General features: G+C 40.6%; 1 protein-coding gene across 5 annotated transcripts; it reads left to right on the top strand.

Moving 5' to 3' along the window:
• Positions 1-332: 332 nt before the first annotated feature.
• On the top strand, positions 333-18168 carry tp53inp2b (tumor protein p53 inducible nuclear protein 2b). Of its 5 annotated transcripts, none has more exons than XM_021469873.3 (4): positions 333-621; positions 4068-4399; positions 9969-10374; positions 13896-18168. In XM_021469873.3, exons 2-4 carry the CDS (start codon positions 4276-4278, stop codon positions 14161-14163), a joined length of 798 nt encoding a protein of 265 aa, XP_021325548.2. In that variant the 5' UTR covers positions 333-621; positions 4068-4275; the 3' UTR covers positions 14164-18168. The 5 variants fall into 5 exon arrangements, with proteins under 5 accessions (XP_021325548.2, XP_021325549.2, XP_021325550.1 ...); XM_021469874.3 differs by having other exon boundaries at positions 13899-18168; XM_021469875.3 differs by having other exon boundaries at positions 10245-10374.
• The last annotated feature ends 1571 nt before the right edge of the window (positions 18169-19739 follow it).

Genomic DNA, 19739 nt, shown 5'->3' on the forward strand with positions numbered 1-19739 from the left:
TGAATGACATTACAGCTACAGAAAGTAAGTGCATTTTGTAGCTGAAATGTCCTTCAGTTATCAATATTAAACATCAGTATCAGTATTATTCTGGTGTTTTGTAAACACCAAACCCAAAACACAGCACCAGCATTACTGTACGCTGAGCTCCACCGCTGATTTATGATTTCATATGCGATTGTTTAAGGTGAAGCGAATGATGAGGCATATCTGCCCAACCCCCACCGCTTCATTTACTGCTCTCGGTCTGGTGTAAACATCTGATTGGTCCAGCTGAGGGAGTGGGCGTGGCTCTGACCGTTGCTACGAGCGCCGTGACATCACAATCAGCTGTTTTGTACGTTCTGTATTCTGATCTGCGGATCAGCTGGGCGAAGCAATAACATCACCAACAGTATCTGCTGGGGAAAATAACGTACAAGCCGCAGATCCCACGACTGAAACGTCGTGTAAATCTGATTTTACACGCGGATTTCTTCTAAGAAGAAGGACTTTTTCATATTTTTTTGTGAATTTTACTACCTCATATAAACGAATACCTAAAGCTATGCTTTAAGATTTTTGTTGTTGTTGTTGTTTTATTGTGTGGTCGTCGCGTTTACAACTTGAATAATTTTGCAGGTAAGACGCTGTATACATCTCCTCTGTCTGTTCTGTTGAAGCGAGATCTGTTTGTGGAGCAGAATCCGCTCCGTCTGTTGTGACTGAACTAGATCGGACATGTCTAGTTGAACACAGCGGTATACAGTAGATGATTCTGCACGAGCAGTTATTCTGTTATTAAACCATCTCACACGACATCATCATCGTTTTGCTCTCGTCACAGATGCGTTCATCGAAAGCAGTGTTCTCGATGGTGTACCTTTCAGAATCCGTCGTAAAATGACACCTATAGGTCACTGATGTTGTGTTTTACGTTTGCATTTAGCAGCAGTGGGGGTTTCCGTATAGATAAATAGAGTTGTAATACTCGTCCAGTCTTTGATTATATCGAAAATGTGTGTTTTTTGTAATGGTTTGTGTGGTTATATGAGCGATGGTAATACCCTTGATCCGAGCTGTCATTGCTTTGACCCTTTGCGCTCAGTCTCTCTCTCTCTCTCTTCGCATTATGCGCTCATATTCACTGCTGTTATGCGTTTATATTTTATGCTGCACTAATTTCCCATCGATTCACACAGGATTCATTAGTACAAACGGGATTTGATGTTGTTTTTTCAGGCGGCATCAGTCAGACTTTCGCTGAAATCGTTTTTTAATAATCAACGGTTGGTTAGTTTTAAGTGTGCATTCTGTGCATCTTTGAAAAAAGCAAACTATTTTTATATTCTGTCACAAACGCCGTAGTCACAACAGTTTGTGTCGGTTTCTATCGGAACGATCCTGTTCCCTCTGTTTTTTCATCCTCTGACCGCTAGTCTTGAGATGGGCTGGGCTGCGCCAATGACGTCATAAACACGCAGGGTTCCTTAAGCCCCGCCCACCGGCAGCAGGATTGAATATACAGGTCGTCAGCAGGGGGAGCCGTCGGGAGCCAAATTAAATGCTTTTCATTTCAGTAAATATGACGCAGTGAATAGGATTTTAATGTTATTGCATAAGAAAAAAGTGTTTATTTATCTGTACTTATGAGCAATTCCATGCAAACGTCAACATTGCCCTGAAAAGAGTAAGTTTTCACCAAAATATTGAAATCCTTTCTATGTTTTTTTTTTTGTAGGCTTATATTTTAATTTATAGGACTGTAAAAATACTCAAAAATGTCCCTGTTATTATATTTGATTTACCAAAACCACATTTTCACATATGTCACATCCATAATGGAGAGATGGCACATCCATAACGGAAGCTTTTTCCTCATAAATGCAAAAATGTTGAACAAATTAAAATCAATCATGTTTATTCTATAGAAATTTGGCATTTTTATGAAAAACAAATTGCGTTTCTGTGTAATAATCTGTTGATTGTAGCAACATTTTATATTCACAAATGTAGATTTGTTGAAGTTTTTCTTTGTTTCAAAGCATTTAAAAATTATTTAAACATTTTATATAAATTTATAAAAAGCTGAAAAACAAAAGGTTCCTCAAAGCTCTCTAAGCTTTTGTCAACTTATATGGGACTGACCCTCCCTGAATGTAATGTATTTTCTTTTGTATTATTTATGGTTTGTTTATGTTATTATTATTTGTACTGTTTTGTTTATTGTATGCTGCTTGGATATAATGTTATATATGTTTAACTACGGAAGTTGAACATGTCTGTTTGTTATTTGAAGGTTAAAAAAATGTTTGTTCTATAGAGAGCCAACTTTTATTCCTTAGATTATTATTGTTTCTTTTGGGATGTCCAGTTTAATTTAGAGAATTTCTACAAAGTATGTTGTGTACTTTAAACTCGCTAAGTCAGATCCATAACACATGCTTATTTCCCTCATTTAAAACCGAAATGTTGTTTACAGATTGATATTTTTCTGATCTCAAACCTCTGTGGTTAGTTGTTTTGTAAAATATAAACATATTTCAATATAATGTTAACATATACTTTTTCTGTTTTGAATTTTTACTGCAAATGTCACATCCATAACGCTGGAATTGCTCATGTGTAAATGTTTTCTCCCTCCTATATTTAATGTCGGAAAACATTAGGATTTTTTTTTTTTTATTTGACTGTTAGCTATAGATTGTAAAATGAAGTGCTCTAAATCATCGTCCTGCTCCTGGAGGTTTACCATCCTCTAGATTGCAACCCCAGTCAAACATACCTGAAGCAGCTAATCAAGGTGCTCCTAATTACAGGTGTGCTGGAGCTGCATGGAAAGCCTCTGGGATCAGGGTTGGTGATCCCTGCTTTAAATCATAATCTTCTTAGTTTTTGTACAGTAGTGTTTATAATAAAACACAAATAAACATTGTACACTTGCCCATTATTAAAAAATCCAGAGAGCCTATAAAGTGGTCTCTTATTTTTTATTTTTTAGAGAATTGTGCATCACTTTTTTTTATTTGCAGGTTAAATAAATTATCTTCAGCCATTTAACTATTTTTTATTAAGCAAATTGACATTTTGATTAATTTAAGATTAACAAATTATTAATGCAAATGGATGTAGATAGATAGATGGATAGATAGATGGACGGATGAACAGATAAATTAATAGACAGATAGACCAATAGATAGATGGATAAATAGATAGACAGACAGACAAACAGAACGATAGATATATAGATAGATAGATGGATAGATAGACAGACAGACATATAGATAGATAGATAGATAGATAGATAGATAGATAGATAGATAGATAGATAGATAGATAGATAGATAGATAGATAGATAGATAGACAGACGGACGGATAGACAGATCGATAGATAGATAGAAATACAGATAGACAGAAAGACAGACAGATAGATAGACAGACGGACGGATGGACAGACCGATAGATAGATAGACAGACAGACGGATAGACAGACAGATAGACGGATAGACAGACAGACAGACAGAAAGACAGACAGATAGATAGACAGACGGACGGATGGACAGACCGATAGATAGATAGATAGATAGATAGATAGATAGATAGATAGATAGATAGATAGATAGATAGATAGATAGATAGATAGATAGATAGATAGATAGATAGACAGACAGACGGATAGACGGATAGACAGACAGATAGACGGATAGACAGACAGACAGATAGATAGGTAGATAGATAGATAGATAGATAGATAGATAGATAGATAGATAGATAGATAGATAGATAGATAGATAGATAGATAGATAGATAGATAGATAGATAGATAGATAGATAGATAGATAGATAGACTCAAATGACTTGCTTGTTCAAACTACTTATTAAAAATGAGTTAAAACAGCTCAATCCTAAATTTTTTTTTGTCAGCAAAACAACTTAATTGTTTTAAGTTTGTAAAAACGGTTAAGTTGATCAATTTGTGTTGGGACAATTCAGTTTTCAGTTTTTTCTAGTTTGAGATTTTACTCCTAAATAATTTTTTTGATTCGGTTTTCTTGACCAGTTCTGCTCTTCTTTTTCTCATTTGTAGATCTTTGCACCACAAACCAAGTGAGACCTTATATTGTACTGCGCCTTCTCTGAACTCCAACAACAAAAGGCCAATACACCTGTGATCAACCTGCCATCCGTCACAGCACTGACACAACAACAGCGTTACAGACTCAAGTCAACACAACAGCAGATTTACTTCTATCCGGCAGCTTCTATCTCTCAGGAAACCGTGTCCTCCGTCAGCCATGTTCCAGGCGCTCAGCAGTCTGTTCTTCGGCAGTGTGGACGACGTCACTCCAGAGCTGAAGGGACCAAAGCCCTGCGTGACCGAGGCAGATGAAGAGGGATGGCTCCTGGTCAACCTGCCCGGTGAGTGTCCTACAAACACACCCAAAACTCTCTCCAACTGACCTGCATTTACCCAGGTCACAGATTAACTCTTTCCCCGTCAGAATTTTAAAAAAATAATAATAATTGGCAGCCACCACAAGCATTTTTTTAATGATATTCACCTATATTTGACCACCCTCAGAAAATTTTTGCTAGGAATACATGAGCATATTATATATTAGAATAAAGAACCAAGCCTCTACTTTTAAGCTTTTTCAAGACATAGTATATAATGCATATACACACACAAATATATGTACAAACATTCATACTGTATATACCGTTTTCTGGATTGTCTTTGTAAGTCAAAGAAAAGTTATATTTTTACATGCAATCTGATCCACACTTTCTCTGATGATCTTATATTTTACTCCCATTAGACCCAGAAGTCCTGGAACTCATTCAGGACATCTGCTGGGTCTTTTCTTATTATAATATCCCTAAACCCTGTCTATGGTGGGGAAGCATTTACTCATAATTGACAATTAATGGCGGGGAAATGGTTAAAGGCAATGTGTAAATTCTAAGTAATGAAATTTCGCGTTTGTGGTAATAACATAGCAGTCTATTGTGTGTACTGGATTAATATATATGAATTTGGAAAGCATTAGCATGGTTCCAAAACCTAGTGGATTGCCTCACTATTTGTCTATACAGACATCTGTGTTGGGAAATTATCAACATGACTACCATGATGAAACCTTGTACCATAATGCCAAATTAGATGGCCAGCCAGTTAAGTTTGAGTTTAGTTGAGAAGGGTATAAACGAAGGTCTGAGCCAGCTCCAAGTGGGTGGGACTTGAGCTCCAAGTGGGCTGTACAAACCTGGAGTTTTTATTTACTTAATGTCTTGTACATCTGTCTGTTTTAATTAAGCAAATTGACATTTTGATTAATTTAAAATTGTGTTTAATTTAAAACAATTAAAACAAATTATTGATGCAAATGGATGTAGATAGATAGATAGATGGATGGATAGATGGATAAATAGACAGATAGACCAATAGATAGATAGACCAGATCGACAGATAGATGGAAGAGATAGATAGATAGATAGATAGATAGATAGACAGACAGACAGACAGACAGACAGACAGACAGACAGACAGATAGATAGATAGACAGATAGATAGATAGACAGATAGATAGACAGATAGACAGATAGATAGATAGATAGATAGATAGATAGATAGATAGATAGATAGATAGATAGATAGATAGATAGATAGATAGATAGATAGATAGATAGATAGATAGACAGACAAATAGACAGACAGACAGACAAATAGATAGATAGATAGATAGATAGATAGATAGATAGATAGATAGACAGACAGACAGACAGACAGACAGACAGACAGACAGACAGACAGACAGACAGACAGACAGACAGATAGATAGATAGATAGATAGATAGATAGATAGATAGATAGATAGATAGATAGATAGATAGATAGATAGATAGATAGATAGATAGATAGATAGATAGATAGACAGACAAATAGACAGACAGATAGATAGATAGATAGATAGATAGATAGATAGACAGACAGACAGACAGACAGACAGACAGACAGACAGACAGACAGACAGACAGACAGACAGACAGACAGACAGACAGACAGACAGACAGACAGACAGACAGACAGACAGATAGATAGATAGATAGATAGATAGATAGATAGATAGATAGATAGATAGATAGATAGATAGATAGATAGATAGATAGATTTGTGGTATACTTGTGGTTTAAGTCCCTCCCACTTGGAGGTCACCCAACCTACTTGCAGTGTAATCCCTCCCACTCGGAGGTCTCTGGGCTGCAGCGATACCTACTTGGTTTAGTTGGCACCAATTCTGGGTTTTAGGTACCATGAACTAGCTTCTTCACAATACCATGGCAAAGAGTGATTACAGTTGAGCTGCCTTTATGTTACTTAAAACCAGATTGGTGCAAACTTAACTGGTTAGTCAGCTGATCTGGGTTCATGTACAGGCTCCAGATCTGAAATGCCTTTCAATGCCACCAACTGTTTCAACAGACAATCACGCAGACCACACAAATAGCCCTCATGAAAAGTGCACAACAGAGCTCAAAGGCTAACAATCTGGATTGTTGTATCACTTACAACATTAGCATGTTGTTAACCCTGCTGAAAAATCCATCTTAAACCAGCCTTGGCTGGTTGGCTGGTTTTAGCTGGTAGACCAGCCTGGTTTTAGAGGGGTTTTGGCCATTTCCAGGCTGGTCTTAGCTGGTCAGGCTGGAAAATGACTAGCTAAATCCAGCTAAAACCAGCTTGACCAGCCTGGTTTAAGCTGGACATAGCTGGTTTTGGCTGGACTCCCAGCCTGGCTAAGCTGGTCAAGCTGGTTTTAGCTGGTCATCTCCCAGCCTGACCAGCTAAGACCAGGCTGGAAATGGCAGGAAACCAGCCTGGAAGTGGCCAAAACCCCTCTTGAACCAGCCTAAGCTGGTTTAAGCTGGATTTTTCTGTAGGAAAGCTAAACATATGCTAATAAAAGACACAAACATACTTTGAGGATGTAAATATAAATACTAAAATAAATGTATATCTGTATTGAACAATTGTTGTGCCAGACTTCAGTTAATAATAAATTCAAGTGCTCTATGGTATACATTAGCCAAATGATCAACATTAACAAAATTAGCACAGTTTTCCAATTCAGGCAATGGCTTAGATGACACTGTTAGCATGGTTACATACATAGAGCATAAGTAAGGTGATGTGTACATAGGAGTTTCTTCTCCTCTCAATAGTTTCCTCAGCTGCCACCAATGGCTGAGCCAATGTTGCTAATGGGATCCTTTCACATTTCCAGGGTTCTTAAAAGGGTTCATTTCTATAGTGGTGAAAGGGGAAAATTATTTTTCCATTCCCATTTGTCTCAACAGTGAAATAAGGTTTAGACATGACATAATGTAGACAATTCTTATTTTTAAAAATAGGTTTTTAAAAAGTTCCAAGTACAGAAGACACACACTCATGACAATGACTAAAAACCTAATGTAGTGTATTGTGCATGCCAGGGCAGTAGGTGGCGACATTATTACGATGGTTTACTCACACATGCCTGTAGAGCAAACACTCAATACTCATGACAAAAATTACATTATATTGTTGATATGGAGACAGTAGCTATGTTTCCATCCAAAAATGCGAATAAACTTTTTGCGCAAAGCTTGATTATCGCTTAAAAATTGTGCGAATGAAGCATCGTTTCCATCCAACGAGTCAAAGCGAACAAAATCGTCACTTCCTGATTAACTGGTGCCAAATATCAACAGTAAAAACTGCATTTGCTGCAGTAGGAGAAGCTGCATCAATCTTTTCTAAATGAATGCGCCTCAGAAGACAATCCTGACCTGCAGTGAGCGCGCAGTGGCGTTTGAAGGTGTCAGACGCGGAGCAGGCGCTCTTGATTCTGGAGGTCATTAATAATATAATAACACTAATAATGACCAAAACAACATTTCAGATGTTTTATAATGTGCCCAGCCTGACGTTTTGTCCATTCACACACATTTTAACCATCACATGATCTCTTTCAACAAAATCACATGACCTTTTTTAATGCGCATGCTGGAGTTTGTGTGGTAAAAGTATTTCCATCGCAGTTTATGCGCATCTTTTCTTAATGAATAAAAAGTTTATCCTACCCAGTTAGGCGCACAAGTTTTTTATGCGCATTTTCAAAATTTATGCGCATCATGGAGTTTCCATCAACTGTTTTTTTTTTCATGCGCATTTGCAAAATGCACATACAATAGGTGGATGGAAACATAGCTAATGACAGTCCAATTTTAAAAACTTACACTTTGAAACAAGTTTGCTGCAAGTTGCAAACCCCAAAAATGTTGTGTTTGTGTTGGTGAACAACCAGAATCTACTAAAAGTTTCAGTTAAAAATAGTTAAAACAGAAAAAAACTCTCTTATATTTAAAAAGTGTTTATAAAATATGACACAATAGTCTGTATAAAGGGTTCAACTGGGCCTTCAGACTACAATGGCTCATTTTAATTTGAGATGTGTGGTTTAGTTACCCTGATCTGACTTGCGTTTCCACTGCCAGTAATACCATAGGCGTGGTGTATGTAAGAAAGCTGGAATCAACGTCATTCCCACACAGAAGATTGCTGTAGTGGTTGCTCACACAGCATGTCATTTGCATGCTCAAGTTTGTTTTTTCAATTGTAGAAGCACAGCAAAACCGCGCAAATAGACAGAGAAAGCAGTGCGCCTTGCAGATTCCACATGGATGTGACGTCAACAGCCACATAAACAACAATAGAAGACACACAGCAGACCCTGTTCTTGCTGCTTGTCATCTGGTTGCTTTTTTCAAAAAGAGTCGACCTTTTGTTGAGCTGTGTTTGAGCATGGTTCTTGGCTGTATCCTATACCCCATAGCAAAATTTCTCTGGCCCAGATCTGGCCCACACCATCAGCATTTGCTCGGCTCACATGCCAAGTGAATTAAGGTACATGACTGGACCAAGTTTGGCTTCCATACAAGCGGCACACATGGATGACATCTGGGCCAAGTCTTAGCCAAGGTAATACCCATAACTGGGCCTGAACTGGGCCAAATATGTTGGTGTGTCACGGCTGCAATGTTTTTTTTTATAAACCTATGAAGCATTTCGCCTTATGGCTGTGCTATTTCTTGAAGCGACCTGATTGGTAGATTTTAATCTTTGCTCAAAAATAATCTTAATAAATTTTAAAAGTGGGTCAAGATAGGCCAAACTTATGTGGCCCACATATATATTTTAACATCTGGGCCAGATACTACATTTGATATCTGGCCCAAGTCTTGAGTGCCGCATGTAAGACAGTGCCACCTCAGCCAATCCTGAGCCATGTTTGGCCCACATGCTGTATGCCAGTGCCGGAAGAATGCCTGCTGTGCCAGCTTTATGCCAAATCTGGGCCAGAATTCTATGCTACCTGGGATGTTGTTCCCCTGGCTTCTTGCATGCGCAAGTGATGATTCTCTGTAATCCAATAGCATTCAGCAGTGAGAGTGAGCGTAGCTCCACCCTTTAGGTGTTGTACTCTAGTGCTAGGTACCCTTACAAGAGTCCCAAAAACTACAGTTCAATATTTTAGTACCATTCAACCATCCTCTGACTGCAGAAACAGAAATATTGGTGTACTGTACTGAAGTCAACCATACTACTCAATGCAAGTGAGCTATTGTAAATCACACACTTTGCCCTTGAAAGGTAGCTCAGCTAAGCCTCTCACTAGGTTTTGGAACACAGTTATTGAGACTTAGTAGTATATAGTAGTACATGGTTATTAGAGAATGTTTCAAAGGGTTATAAGAAACTAATGGCAGTATTCCTGTCTTCTATGTTTCTCTGTTGTTTCTGTATCCCTTCTCATTTCTCCATATTTGAATGATTCCTTTTTACTGGTATGTGTGCTCATGATACCCAACGCATGGCTTCAACCAAACTTTCATCCTCTGGAAACACACTCTATTCTGTCCTCTATCTCTTCCCACTTGACTGAAGGCGAGGACGGGCCAGAGGCAGCATCAGTAGCCTGCGCCCGTCCCCGCTCTGAATGTCACGCTTCTCCTCCTACCTGCAAAAACCGCAGGAGTAGAGCAGGCAGGACGCAGGCCACACCTCCTCTGTCCACCTGCTCCGCTCCTGACCCCGCCTCCTTCTCCCACCTTGAGTCAGTAGAAGTGAATGTGTTGTTAAGCGAGCGGGGCTCGTGCTCCTGTAGTGACTGCAGCATGGATGAGAGCTGGTTTGTCACCCCTCCACCCTGTTTTACTGCAGAGGGAGCCACGGCGGAGGCTAGTCCCATGGAGGACCTCCTCATCGAGCACCCCAGCATGTCCGTGTACGTCTCGCCCGGCCCTCTCCCTGCCATGGAGGAGAGCGCCACCAGTCTGGCTGGCAGCATCAGGTAAAACTTACCTTCACCATTCAACCCAGTATCACAGCAGATTATATAGTCACGAAATTTGATGTATCTATTCGTGTTCACTGACAGAAATTTCACCCATTTTTCCACGTTCCAGAACACATCGTTTAACCTATGGTATTTCAGTAGGCATTTTTTGTGTTCCTCAAGATGATTTTAACCTAAAGTATTTGAGTAGGACTTTCCTCAAGATTTTAAACCTATTGTATTTCAGTTGGCGTGACGTATTGTAGTTGACTTTCGTATCTCATGAATCCTCATAAACACATTTTCAGCAATATTTTGGAGCACCTAACCCGAACACTATCCCAGACATCCCAAGTTGGAAAAAGTCATTTTCGGGGGATACAGAGTTGATTTGCTGGAGGTAGCGGATTAGTGGATGCTCGAAGAACGGGGGGGGGGGGGGGGGGGGTGACGTTGGGACAGGGGGCGGGTTGAGTACCCCAATAGCATAGAATTCTGGCCCAGATTTGGCATACAGCTGGCACAGCAGACATTCGTCCGTCACTGGCATACAGCACATGGGCCATACATGGCCCAGGTTTGGCCGAGGCGGCACCGTCTTACAGGCAGCACTCATGACTTGGGCCAGATATCAAATGTAGTATTTGGCCCAGATGTTAAAATGTATTTGTGGGCCACGTAAGTTTGGTCTATCTTGACCCACTTTTAAAATACATTTACATTATTTTTGAGTAAAGAAAAAATTCTATCAATCGGGTCGCTTCAAGAAAAAGCACAACCATAAAGCGATATGCTTCATGGTTTATAAAAAACATCACAGTCGTGACACACCAACATATCTGGCCCAGTTCAGGCCCAGTTATGGGTTATTAACTTGGCTGAGACTTGGCCCAGATATGGTCCATGTTTGCCTCTTGTATTAAAGCCAGATTTGGTCCAGTCATGTACCGTAATTCACTGCAGCATGTGGGCCAAGCAAAGGCTGATGGTGTGGGCCAGATCTGGGCCAGAGAAATTTTGCTATGGGGGTAGTGAGCGACATATCTGTAAAGGGGGGCGTATGCGCGCGAGACGTACTTGAAGAGCGGTGGGGGTGAGTTGCGCCCGATGTACCTGAAGAGCTAGTAGGGATGCAGTGGAGAGAGGGGTGTGCAACATATTTAAGGACCGGGCAGGAGACGCACGATTTCCGGGAGATTATCATTCATTTACAGGTGAATTGGGTAGGCTAAATTGTCCGTAGTGTGTGAATGTGTGTGTGGATGTTTCCCAGAGATGGGTTGCGGCTGGAAGGGCATCCCCTGCATAAAAACTTGCTGGATAAGTTGGCGGATTAATAAAGGGACTAAGCCGACAAGAAAATGAATGAATGAATGGAAGAATTATCAGAAGTAGACAATGCTAAACACAGGTCTAAATGAGGACTGAAAAGTTCTGATATTGTCCGCTTCCAGATGTAGTAGAAAGCATGAAAAAATGCCGTTTAAAAGTGGTAATGCTCATGTGGTCACAAGAATTCAAACAGCCACAATGGCTTCAGTCATTCATGTGTCACACTGAGCGGTCTCGCCAAACTGATGTAGAGCATGTCAAAATGGGGAAAGAATCTTGACCAAATCCAAACACAAGTCGTCACGGAGGTCACATTTGAAAGCATGGTAATTTGTCTCAGATGACAACTTGTGACTGGATCAGTGAAAATGCAAGTTCAAGTTTCAAGTTTGCTTTATTTATAACAAGATAAAAAAAACAGCCACAATCTTTTCTGATCTTTTGGTCACAAGATCTTCTTGTGGGGGTATAATGACGCAGCAGTTGGTGCTTCACAATGGCGAGATTTTAAAATAAATTATACGATTTTAAAATGTATTCTAAACTCAAAATGCAACTTAACACTAGGTGGAAACGGCAAAACGAAAAGCAGAATATATATGGTGATTGGGATTGGTAAAGACACTGGTATTTGGTTTGTTTCTCAACTCCAGCAGTTGAGGTCTGCTTTCCTGCAGAGTTTAGCTTCAGCCTAATCAGACTCTCCTAAAGAAGCTACTCAAGGTCTGCAGAATTACTTAAAAAGCTACACAAAGTACAGGGTTAAAGAAAAGCTCTGCAGGGAGGTGAATCTCAAGGGGCCAGACTTAGCTGTTCATGGCCTAGTAAATACATTTCATTAGAAATTTGCATATTATAATCACCTGGTGGGTGGTTTTTAGTTATTTTCATATACTGGCTCCTAAAAATGCCCCACATCAACATTCCCAATATCACAAAGATTTTTACCCACAAATATCACAGGCATTTTTAACTGTAAATACTAAATTAGATTTGATTGGCTGTGCATACAGTTAATCTGTCGATGTGTAATATCATCTGAAGGTTTACCATTTATACCAAAGGCATGCAGTTCTGCTCCCGGAGAACCACTGTCCTGCAGAGTTTGGTCAAACTCTGTCCTGGAGGGCTGGTGTCATGCAAAGCTTTACTCCAACACTAATCAAACACACCTGAACAAGCTATTAGTGTTAGGCCCCGTTTACACTAATGCGTTTTCGTTTTACAACGCATAAGTTTTGCTACGATTACGCCATCCGTTCACACTACGCCGGAGTTCTCGAGCGCCGAAAACGGAGCGTTTTGAAAACGCTGGAGAGGCCGTTTTCATTCTGAAACGCTGCTGCTCCGTCTCCGTGTGGATGTGGGAAAATGGAGACATCTGGAAACGGAGGCGGGGCTGCTGAGATTCGGTACCTGATTGGGGCTTTTGTGTTATTGCGTATCCTCCCCTTATTCGTCAAGCCTCTATCACATGACTATAACACATGGCTTTAACGCTACCGGAAGACAGCAGACCAGCCTTCACTGTAAACAACAACATGGGCACAGAAATGGGAGCGTTGTTTGCACTATTGTCTGTTTTAGGCGCCATTGTGCAGTTATTCATTTGTTACGTTTAGTAACAACTCGACCTCGTCGTCTGTCCACAAAAATACCTCTCTTGCTTTCTTTGCCATCGCGTTTAATGTTCAACCGGCGTTTGTTGACTAACAATAACCAAATGCCGAGTGAGACGCATGCTTCCTGTTTATACTAGAACACGCAAGCCCAGAGTGCGCGAATGGTCACGTGATATATGTTTTTGGTGGCGTAGTGTGGACGGAGATATGTTCAGAGACGCTAGGTGAAAAGCTAGTGTGGACGCAAGTCGTTTTTGATCTAAAACGCACTAGTGTAAACGGGGCCTTAGAAAGCTACAGGTAGGTTTGTTTGATTAGTGTTGGAGCTAGACTCTTCAGGACACCGGCCCTCTAGTACCGAGAGTGCCCATCCCCTGTTTAACTCCTCAGGAGTACTGAAATGAAACTCTTTGGCCCTCCAGGAGCAGCACTGGAAACCTGTGGCATAGACAAAATGCTTAATGTAATTTTAATTAAGTTACATCAAGTCCAGCATGTTACATGTTTTCCAATCTTTCATTATCACCTCGTTCTTTCCATTTGTTTCTCACTCATTTCCCTCTCATATCTGCCCTGTTCCAGCAGGATGTCTGAATCAGCATTGCCCGCTGTGACCAGGAGCAGTTTACCCACACGGGTGACCCGGGGAGCAGCCGCACAGGCCGGTGCCCTAGCTAAAGTCACCCAGGTCTCCAGGGTCCAGAGGGCCAAAGCCCGCACTGAGCGTCGCCACCTGGGACGCAATCGCATGCAGCGCCAAAACCGCGTGCGTGAGCAGGTCCAGCGGCGCGCAACCCACACCCGCAACTCCTTCCTGCACCAGCCGTGCCAGCGCAACATCTGCCACTGAGGCGTCAAAGTTTACATGGAGGGCATTATTACACATTTCCCAATGAAACCCCTATCTTCTCAGCTGTCTTTTAAAGTCCTCCTCTTGCATTTATCGTTTGTTTTTTTGTCAATTATCTTATTCAGTTTCCTGTTAATCAAGCTTGTCCTTGAGCACAAGCCCATTTATCTGTTTTAGGGGTTCCCAAACCTGCTCATAAAGGGCCACTGTCCTGCAAAGCTTTGCTCCTGCCTTAATTTCACACCTGTACCAGCTGATCAAGGTCTTAGGACTTACCACAAACTTGTAGACAATGGTGTGTTGGTGTTGGCTGGAGATCAAATCTGCAGGACACTGTCCCACCAGAAGCAGGATTGAGTACCGCTGATCGTTATCCTCTTCCTAATCTTATCTAACAGCTCACCACCAAGCACAATTACTCCGTTGAAGATCACCCATGTAGTTACCCAAATACTCATGCACCTCCTGTGTGTGTTTGAAACACCTAATTCAGTTTCCCAGTCTGGGAACATAGCTGAAAAGAACACATGTAAACGCTGCAGTGTTACAAACAACATCCCTCTAAATCAGTGGTCACCAAACTTGTTCCTGGAGGGCCGGTGTCTTGCAGATTTTAGCTCCAACCCTAACCAAACACACCTAAACAAGCTAATCAAGGTCTTACTGGGTATACTTGAAACACCCCGGCAGTGTGTTGAGGCAGGTTGGAGCTAAACCCTGCAGGGCACCGGACCTCCAGGAACGAGTTTGGTGACCCCTGCTCTAAATGTACGACACTTGAATTGGCGTTGTTCAATAACATGATTTGGTTTATTTTTCACAAAATGCGAAAAGAAAGAGCCAGTAACCGAATGCTTTATTGGAGCATTACTATATATTTGTAGCTAGTAAAATGGAAAGTTGACTTGAAAACAACAAGAATGAGAAGTATGTGGATAAACGTGGGAGCAAGAACTTGAATAAAAATGCGTGAGAGTTTCCAGATGAAGACAAATCTAGAAGGGATATACTTGCAAAGAGGTCGTTTCAGAGGAGACGTTGATGCCTGATCTTCAATAAAAAGGTGCTAACTTTCAAAAGTCATTCAGACATTTAGTTGCTTTTTAATGTTGTCTGTTCCAAAACCTAGTGAGCTAGACTGGGGATTGTCTCGTTAACAGACCAACAAGGGTCTGTTATTTTATTTTGGCCATTCGTCCACACATTAGCATCTATACATTAAAAAAATATTTTATGACATAACCCTACAGAAAAATCCAGCTTAAACCAGCCTAGGCTGGTTGGCTGGTTTTAGCTGGTTGACCAGGCTGGTTTTAGAGGGGTTTTGGCCACTTCCAGGCTGGTTTCCAGCCATTTCCAGCCTGGTCTTAGCTGGTCAGGTTGGAAGATGACCTGCTAAAACCAGCTTGACCAGCCAAGCTGGGAGTCCAGCCAAAACCAGCTATATCCAGCTTAAACCAGGCTGGTCAAGCTGGTTTTAGCTGGATTTAGCTGGTCATTTTCCAGCCTAACCAGCTAAGAACAGGCTGGAAATGGCTGGAACTGGCCAAAACCCCTCTAAAATTTGGCTGGTCAATCAGCTAAAACCAGCCAACCAGCCTAGGCTGGTTTAAGCTGGATTTTTCAGCAGGGAACAGAGTGGAAAAATCCTAAAACACCACTCCTAGCATAGTCATGTAATCATCATACCTACCTTGCCACCAGTCTCTAGTATTTCAGCCCATCTCCTGTTTTGTTATTCTCCCAAAAAACTCCCTTAGTTTCACCCCCCCCCCCTCTCTCTCACTCTCTCACAACAACTCACCCCCCAACCGGTCCTCAGCTTTTTAGTATAATCTATAACACCCCTGGATTGCTGACTTTGGTATAATATCCGTTTGCAGCGGTTGTCCAATAGTATCCTGCAGAAACCTAAACATCCCTACCACTCTGCCCAACAACCCCAAAGACAAATGTTGGCAGGTATGGTAATCATCAACTTTTTGGAAATGATGACATCATTGTACCACGTAAAGATGGAAGATCCTCGGATGTAACAACCGTAAAAACGATAATGGTGGATTACTGAGCTGTGTTTGTAACAGAGCTGTGTTCACATGCTCGCTGCATTCTTTTGCGACTGTCGTGTATCCTGCGGATCTGTCCATGTTGGTTTACAGCACCACATGTAGGTGTGGCATACATATTACACCATATTAAAGCTGCGGTCACACTAGAGTTTGAGCTTGCGAAATTCTGTTGTATGGCGCTGCGAAAAGGGGCGGGATTAAACACGATGATTAGACATTTAAAAAAGCGAGTGATTGGTCAGTGTTTGAAAGTTCTGACCAGAGAGGTCATGTTTTGATCCTCGATCGGTCTCACGCAGTCAAGTGATGCGATTTCGCAGGCCAAAGTTTACCAAGCTTAAACTTTCCAATGCATCGAACTACGGAAAACTGCCGCACGACCTTGCTTTTCCGGTCTGACGCATTCGCGTGCGTATGAATGGAAGTCTCTGGGGAGAAAAGTGCAGTATGACTTAACTCACGCAGTTTTCCTGTGTCCATGTGGATGCTGACATTTCTTGAAAAGATACGCGTTGTAAGTTTTAGAATATGCAAAAGAAAAAACGCCTGGACATCAGCTGGTTAAGCTGACAGCTCTGAGGAAATAAATGTTTTCACCCAGTATTCAAGTATACTGGATTTATGCCTACTAGAGCAGGCATGTCCAAACTTGGTCCTTGAGGGCCGGTGTCCTGCAAAGTTTAGTTCCAACCACAATCAGACATATCTGGGCTAGCTAATCAAGCTCTTACTAGGCTTTCTAGAAACATCCCTGCAGGTGTGTTGATGCAAGTTGGAGCAAAAATCTTTAGGACACCGGCCCTCCAGGACCGAGTTTGGACACACCTAGAGTCTTACTAGAGAGCTTCCCCAGTCATCTAGCTCACTAGATTTTGAAACAGAGCCTTGCGTTAAACTGAGGTCCATCGTGGATGGTACTGATAGTATGCCAACAACACAACACTGAAAGTAACGTGAAGCTAAAGATTAGCTCTGTCAACATCTGATCTAGATAATAGGTGTATATCAGGGCAGTGTGCAATGACTTTACAGGTCACATGATCAACGAGGAGTGTTTGGCATAGGCTTTAGATAGAAGTGCATGCTGAATGTGCAGGATAGTTAAAGTTGTGACTCTTTTTTTTCCTGCTTCATGAAGGATTATTAATGTGGAAATCTCATAAAACATGACAAGAATCTCAATCTGAATTCAAAAGCTGCCAAATATATATGTATGGTATGACTGCATTGTGCAGAATACACTGATTTCAGAGCTGCAGTGTCCCTTGAAATAGTTTTGTGAGATTGCACCGTCGGCCCTTCATGTGGTTGTCCACTGATGTGTAGATGTCAGCGTAGCAAAACACTGCTCAACTGTCCCCCATACAGCACTTACGTGAGAAATCACTGTGACCACAGAGACAAAGAACGACCATTCAACCATTTCTCCAAGCATCCGTTCCTTATTTGCATTTCATCACGCCTCTCATATTGATCATATGATTGTGATTTACATCTTTGTCGTCCTCGGACGTCAGTCTGTCAGAGTCTGCTGGGTCAACGTCCCTGTTGGGACAGACCAAGCACACATGCACTCAAAACTAAAGTGTACGTCGACTCCTAAAAGCGCGCTCTTCCTCGATAGTCAGCAAACACACATTCATAGGAATTGCGTCCACCACTTTGTGATCTTTCTTACACGTGTATTCAGTAATGAATAGACTAACAATGGTGCTGAAACGTATAGAATTATATGACTGTTTGTACTTTTATTTTGAGAAGTTTGCACTGTCTTACGTTTTTGGAGAATCATGGTATTTAGCAGTATGCTGTTTTCTTTGCATTGGTGAATGAGATGCCAACATGCATGAGTTGGGGGGGGGGGGGTCTACCTTAAAAGGAGGTATACGATTATAGTTGCATTCAAATGTATATAATAGCAAACTATTTACAATTCAATGTTTGCGTTAGTCTCATTTTGAAACCACAACCTTATTGTTTTCATCCGTGTGTTGTTCCAGAATCTGCTTGATTTCTACTGGGTATTTTAATTGAGGTAAAGTTGGCTTTATAGTCGCACTTTTAGACTTTATCGTTTAACATCCGTTAAATATTTGGTCTGAAATCCTATCTAGGTATGCACGATTTAATTGACCGCGAACAATGTTGTACTTTGATAGTCGTTGACTGCTAATATGATTTCCTATTTGGAATTAGCAAAGAATACTATTCTGAAATCATATTAAGAAGGTAAAAGACTGAATGTGCCAATATAAAACCAACTTTACCCCAAGTGTATTTCACCACACCGTCCAACATTTGCCATGATGTCAATACCACTGTTCTTGCGTTGAGAGGATTAGATTTTTTTTTATGCAACTTTCTTTTTAATTATCATCCTGTCATTTGGTGTTTGGTCATTTTTAAGAATTCTTCTCGTAGTCTTTCCTATCACCTGCCAAAATCTATTATTGTAGTAGGCTATCTAAAGCTAACAGAATAATGTAAGTCTGGTGTATGTCTATGCTTTTTTTCCTTGTTTGAATCTGAAACGGACTGTTTTCTGCATCATATTGACTCTACGGAGAGCACAGCACGAATGTCAGTGGCGTTTTTAGGAAAATCTAATGCCCTGTAGCCTTATAAGGGTTCTTAAAGGGACAGGACAGCCAAAAATGAGCTTTCCTCATTATTTACTCACAATGCTTGTAAACTGTTATGAGTTTCTGTCTTTTGTTGAACACAAAACAAGATATTCTGAAGAATTTTTTTGGGGGGGAAGCCATTGATAGCCATAGTAGGAACTAAAATACTATGGACGTTGGCACTAATAGCCCAATAATTATTGCGCCAACATATATCAGAACAGGGGGGCCCGAGTTCAAGACCCGGCTTATGGACTTTTTCACTATATATATATATATATATATATATATATATATATATATATATATATATATATATATATATATATATATATATATATATATATATCAGTAGTGGTGTGATATGGCTGTATATCAGCACTGATGAGAGGCGTGCGTTGGCACGAGGCCACAGGCTGAGTGCCTTAGCGTCCCACCAGTGTTTATATACAGCCATACGAGTGCTACGAGTGTGATATTGCATTTATACAACAGTTCGACAACACAATCGTGTATATAAATAAGAAAATCAAACACAGAGAGCCTAAAACCCTATTGTATTAGGAACTACTTTCTTCCGCCATTCATTCACATCTGCAGCTGACATCAGAACAGCAGAAGCCGTTACTAATTCTCCAGTCACTTCAGAGCTAGTGTTTGATTGATTCTCTATAGCGTAATTTCTAAAGTGATGATAAAACAGCTGATTTTGCTGATATTTTAAGATTATGAGGCTGAACGTGACATGAAATGCCCTCCATCTACAGAGATATATTTTTACAGTGTTAAAGTCTACTGTATTTCTATGTTGCATCAGGATATCACAATAATTAACCCCGGAAAAAGCAGTGCAGTCACTACCAGACTGCTGTTGTGTTTGCGA

This window comes from Danio rerio, chromosome 23 (genome assembly GCF_049306965.1).
Source record: "Danio rerio strain Tuebingen ecotype United States chromosome 23, GRCz12tu, whole genome shotgun sequence".
Lineage (NCBI taxonomy): Eukaryota > Metazoa > Chordata > Actinopteri > Cypriniformes > Danionidae > Danio > Danio rerio.

Bases quoted from the DNA above. Each gene is read 5' to 3' on its own strand.
- tp53inp2b (XM_021469873.3), top strand. From the start codon at position 4,276: ATGTTCCAGGCGCTCAGCAGTCTGTTCTTCGGCAGTGTGGACGACGTC. The intron at 4,400-9,968 runs GTGAGTGTCCTA...ACTTGACTGAAG, and splicing joins GCTCCTGGTCAACCTGCCCG to GCGAGGACGGGCCAGAGGCA. The intron at 10,375-13,895 runs GTAAAACTTACC...GCCCTGTTCCAG, and splicing joins AGTCTGGCTGGCAGCATCAG to CAGGATGTCTGAATCAGCAT.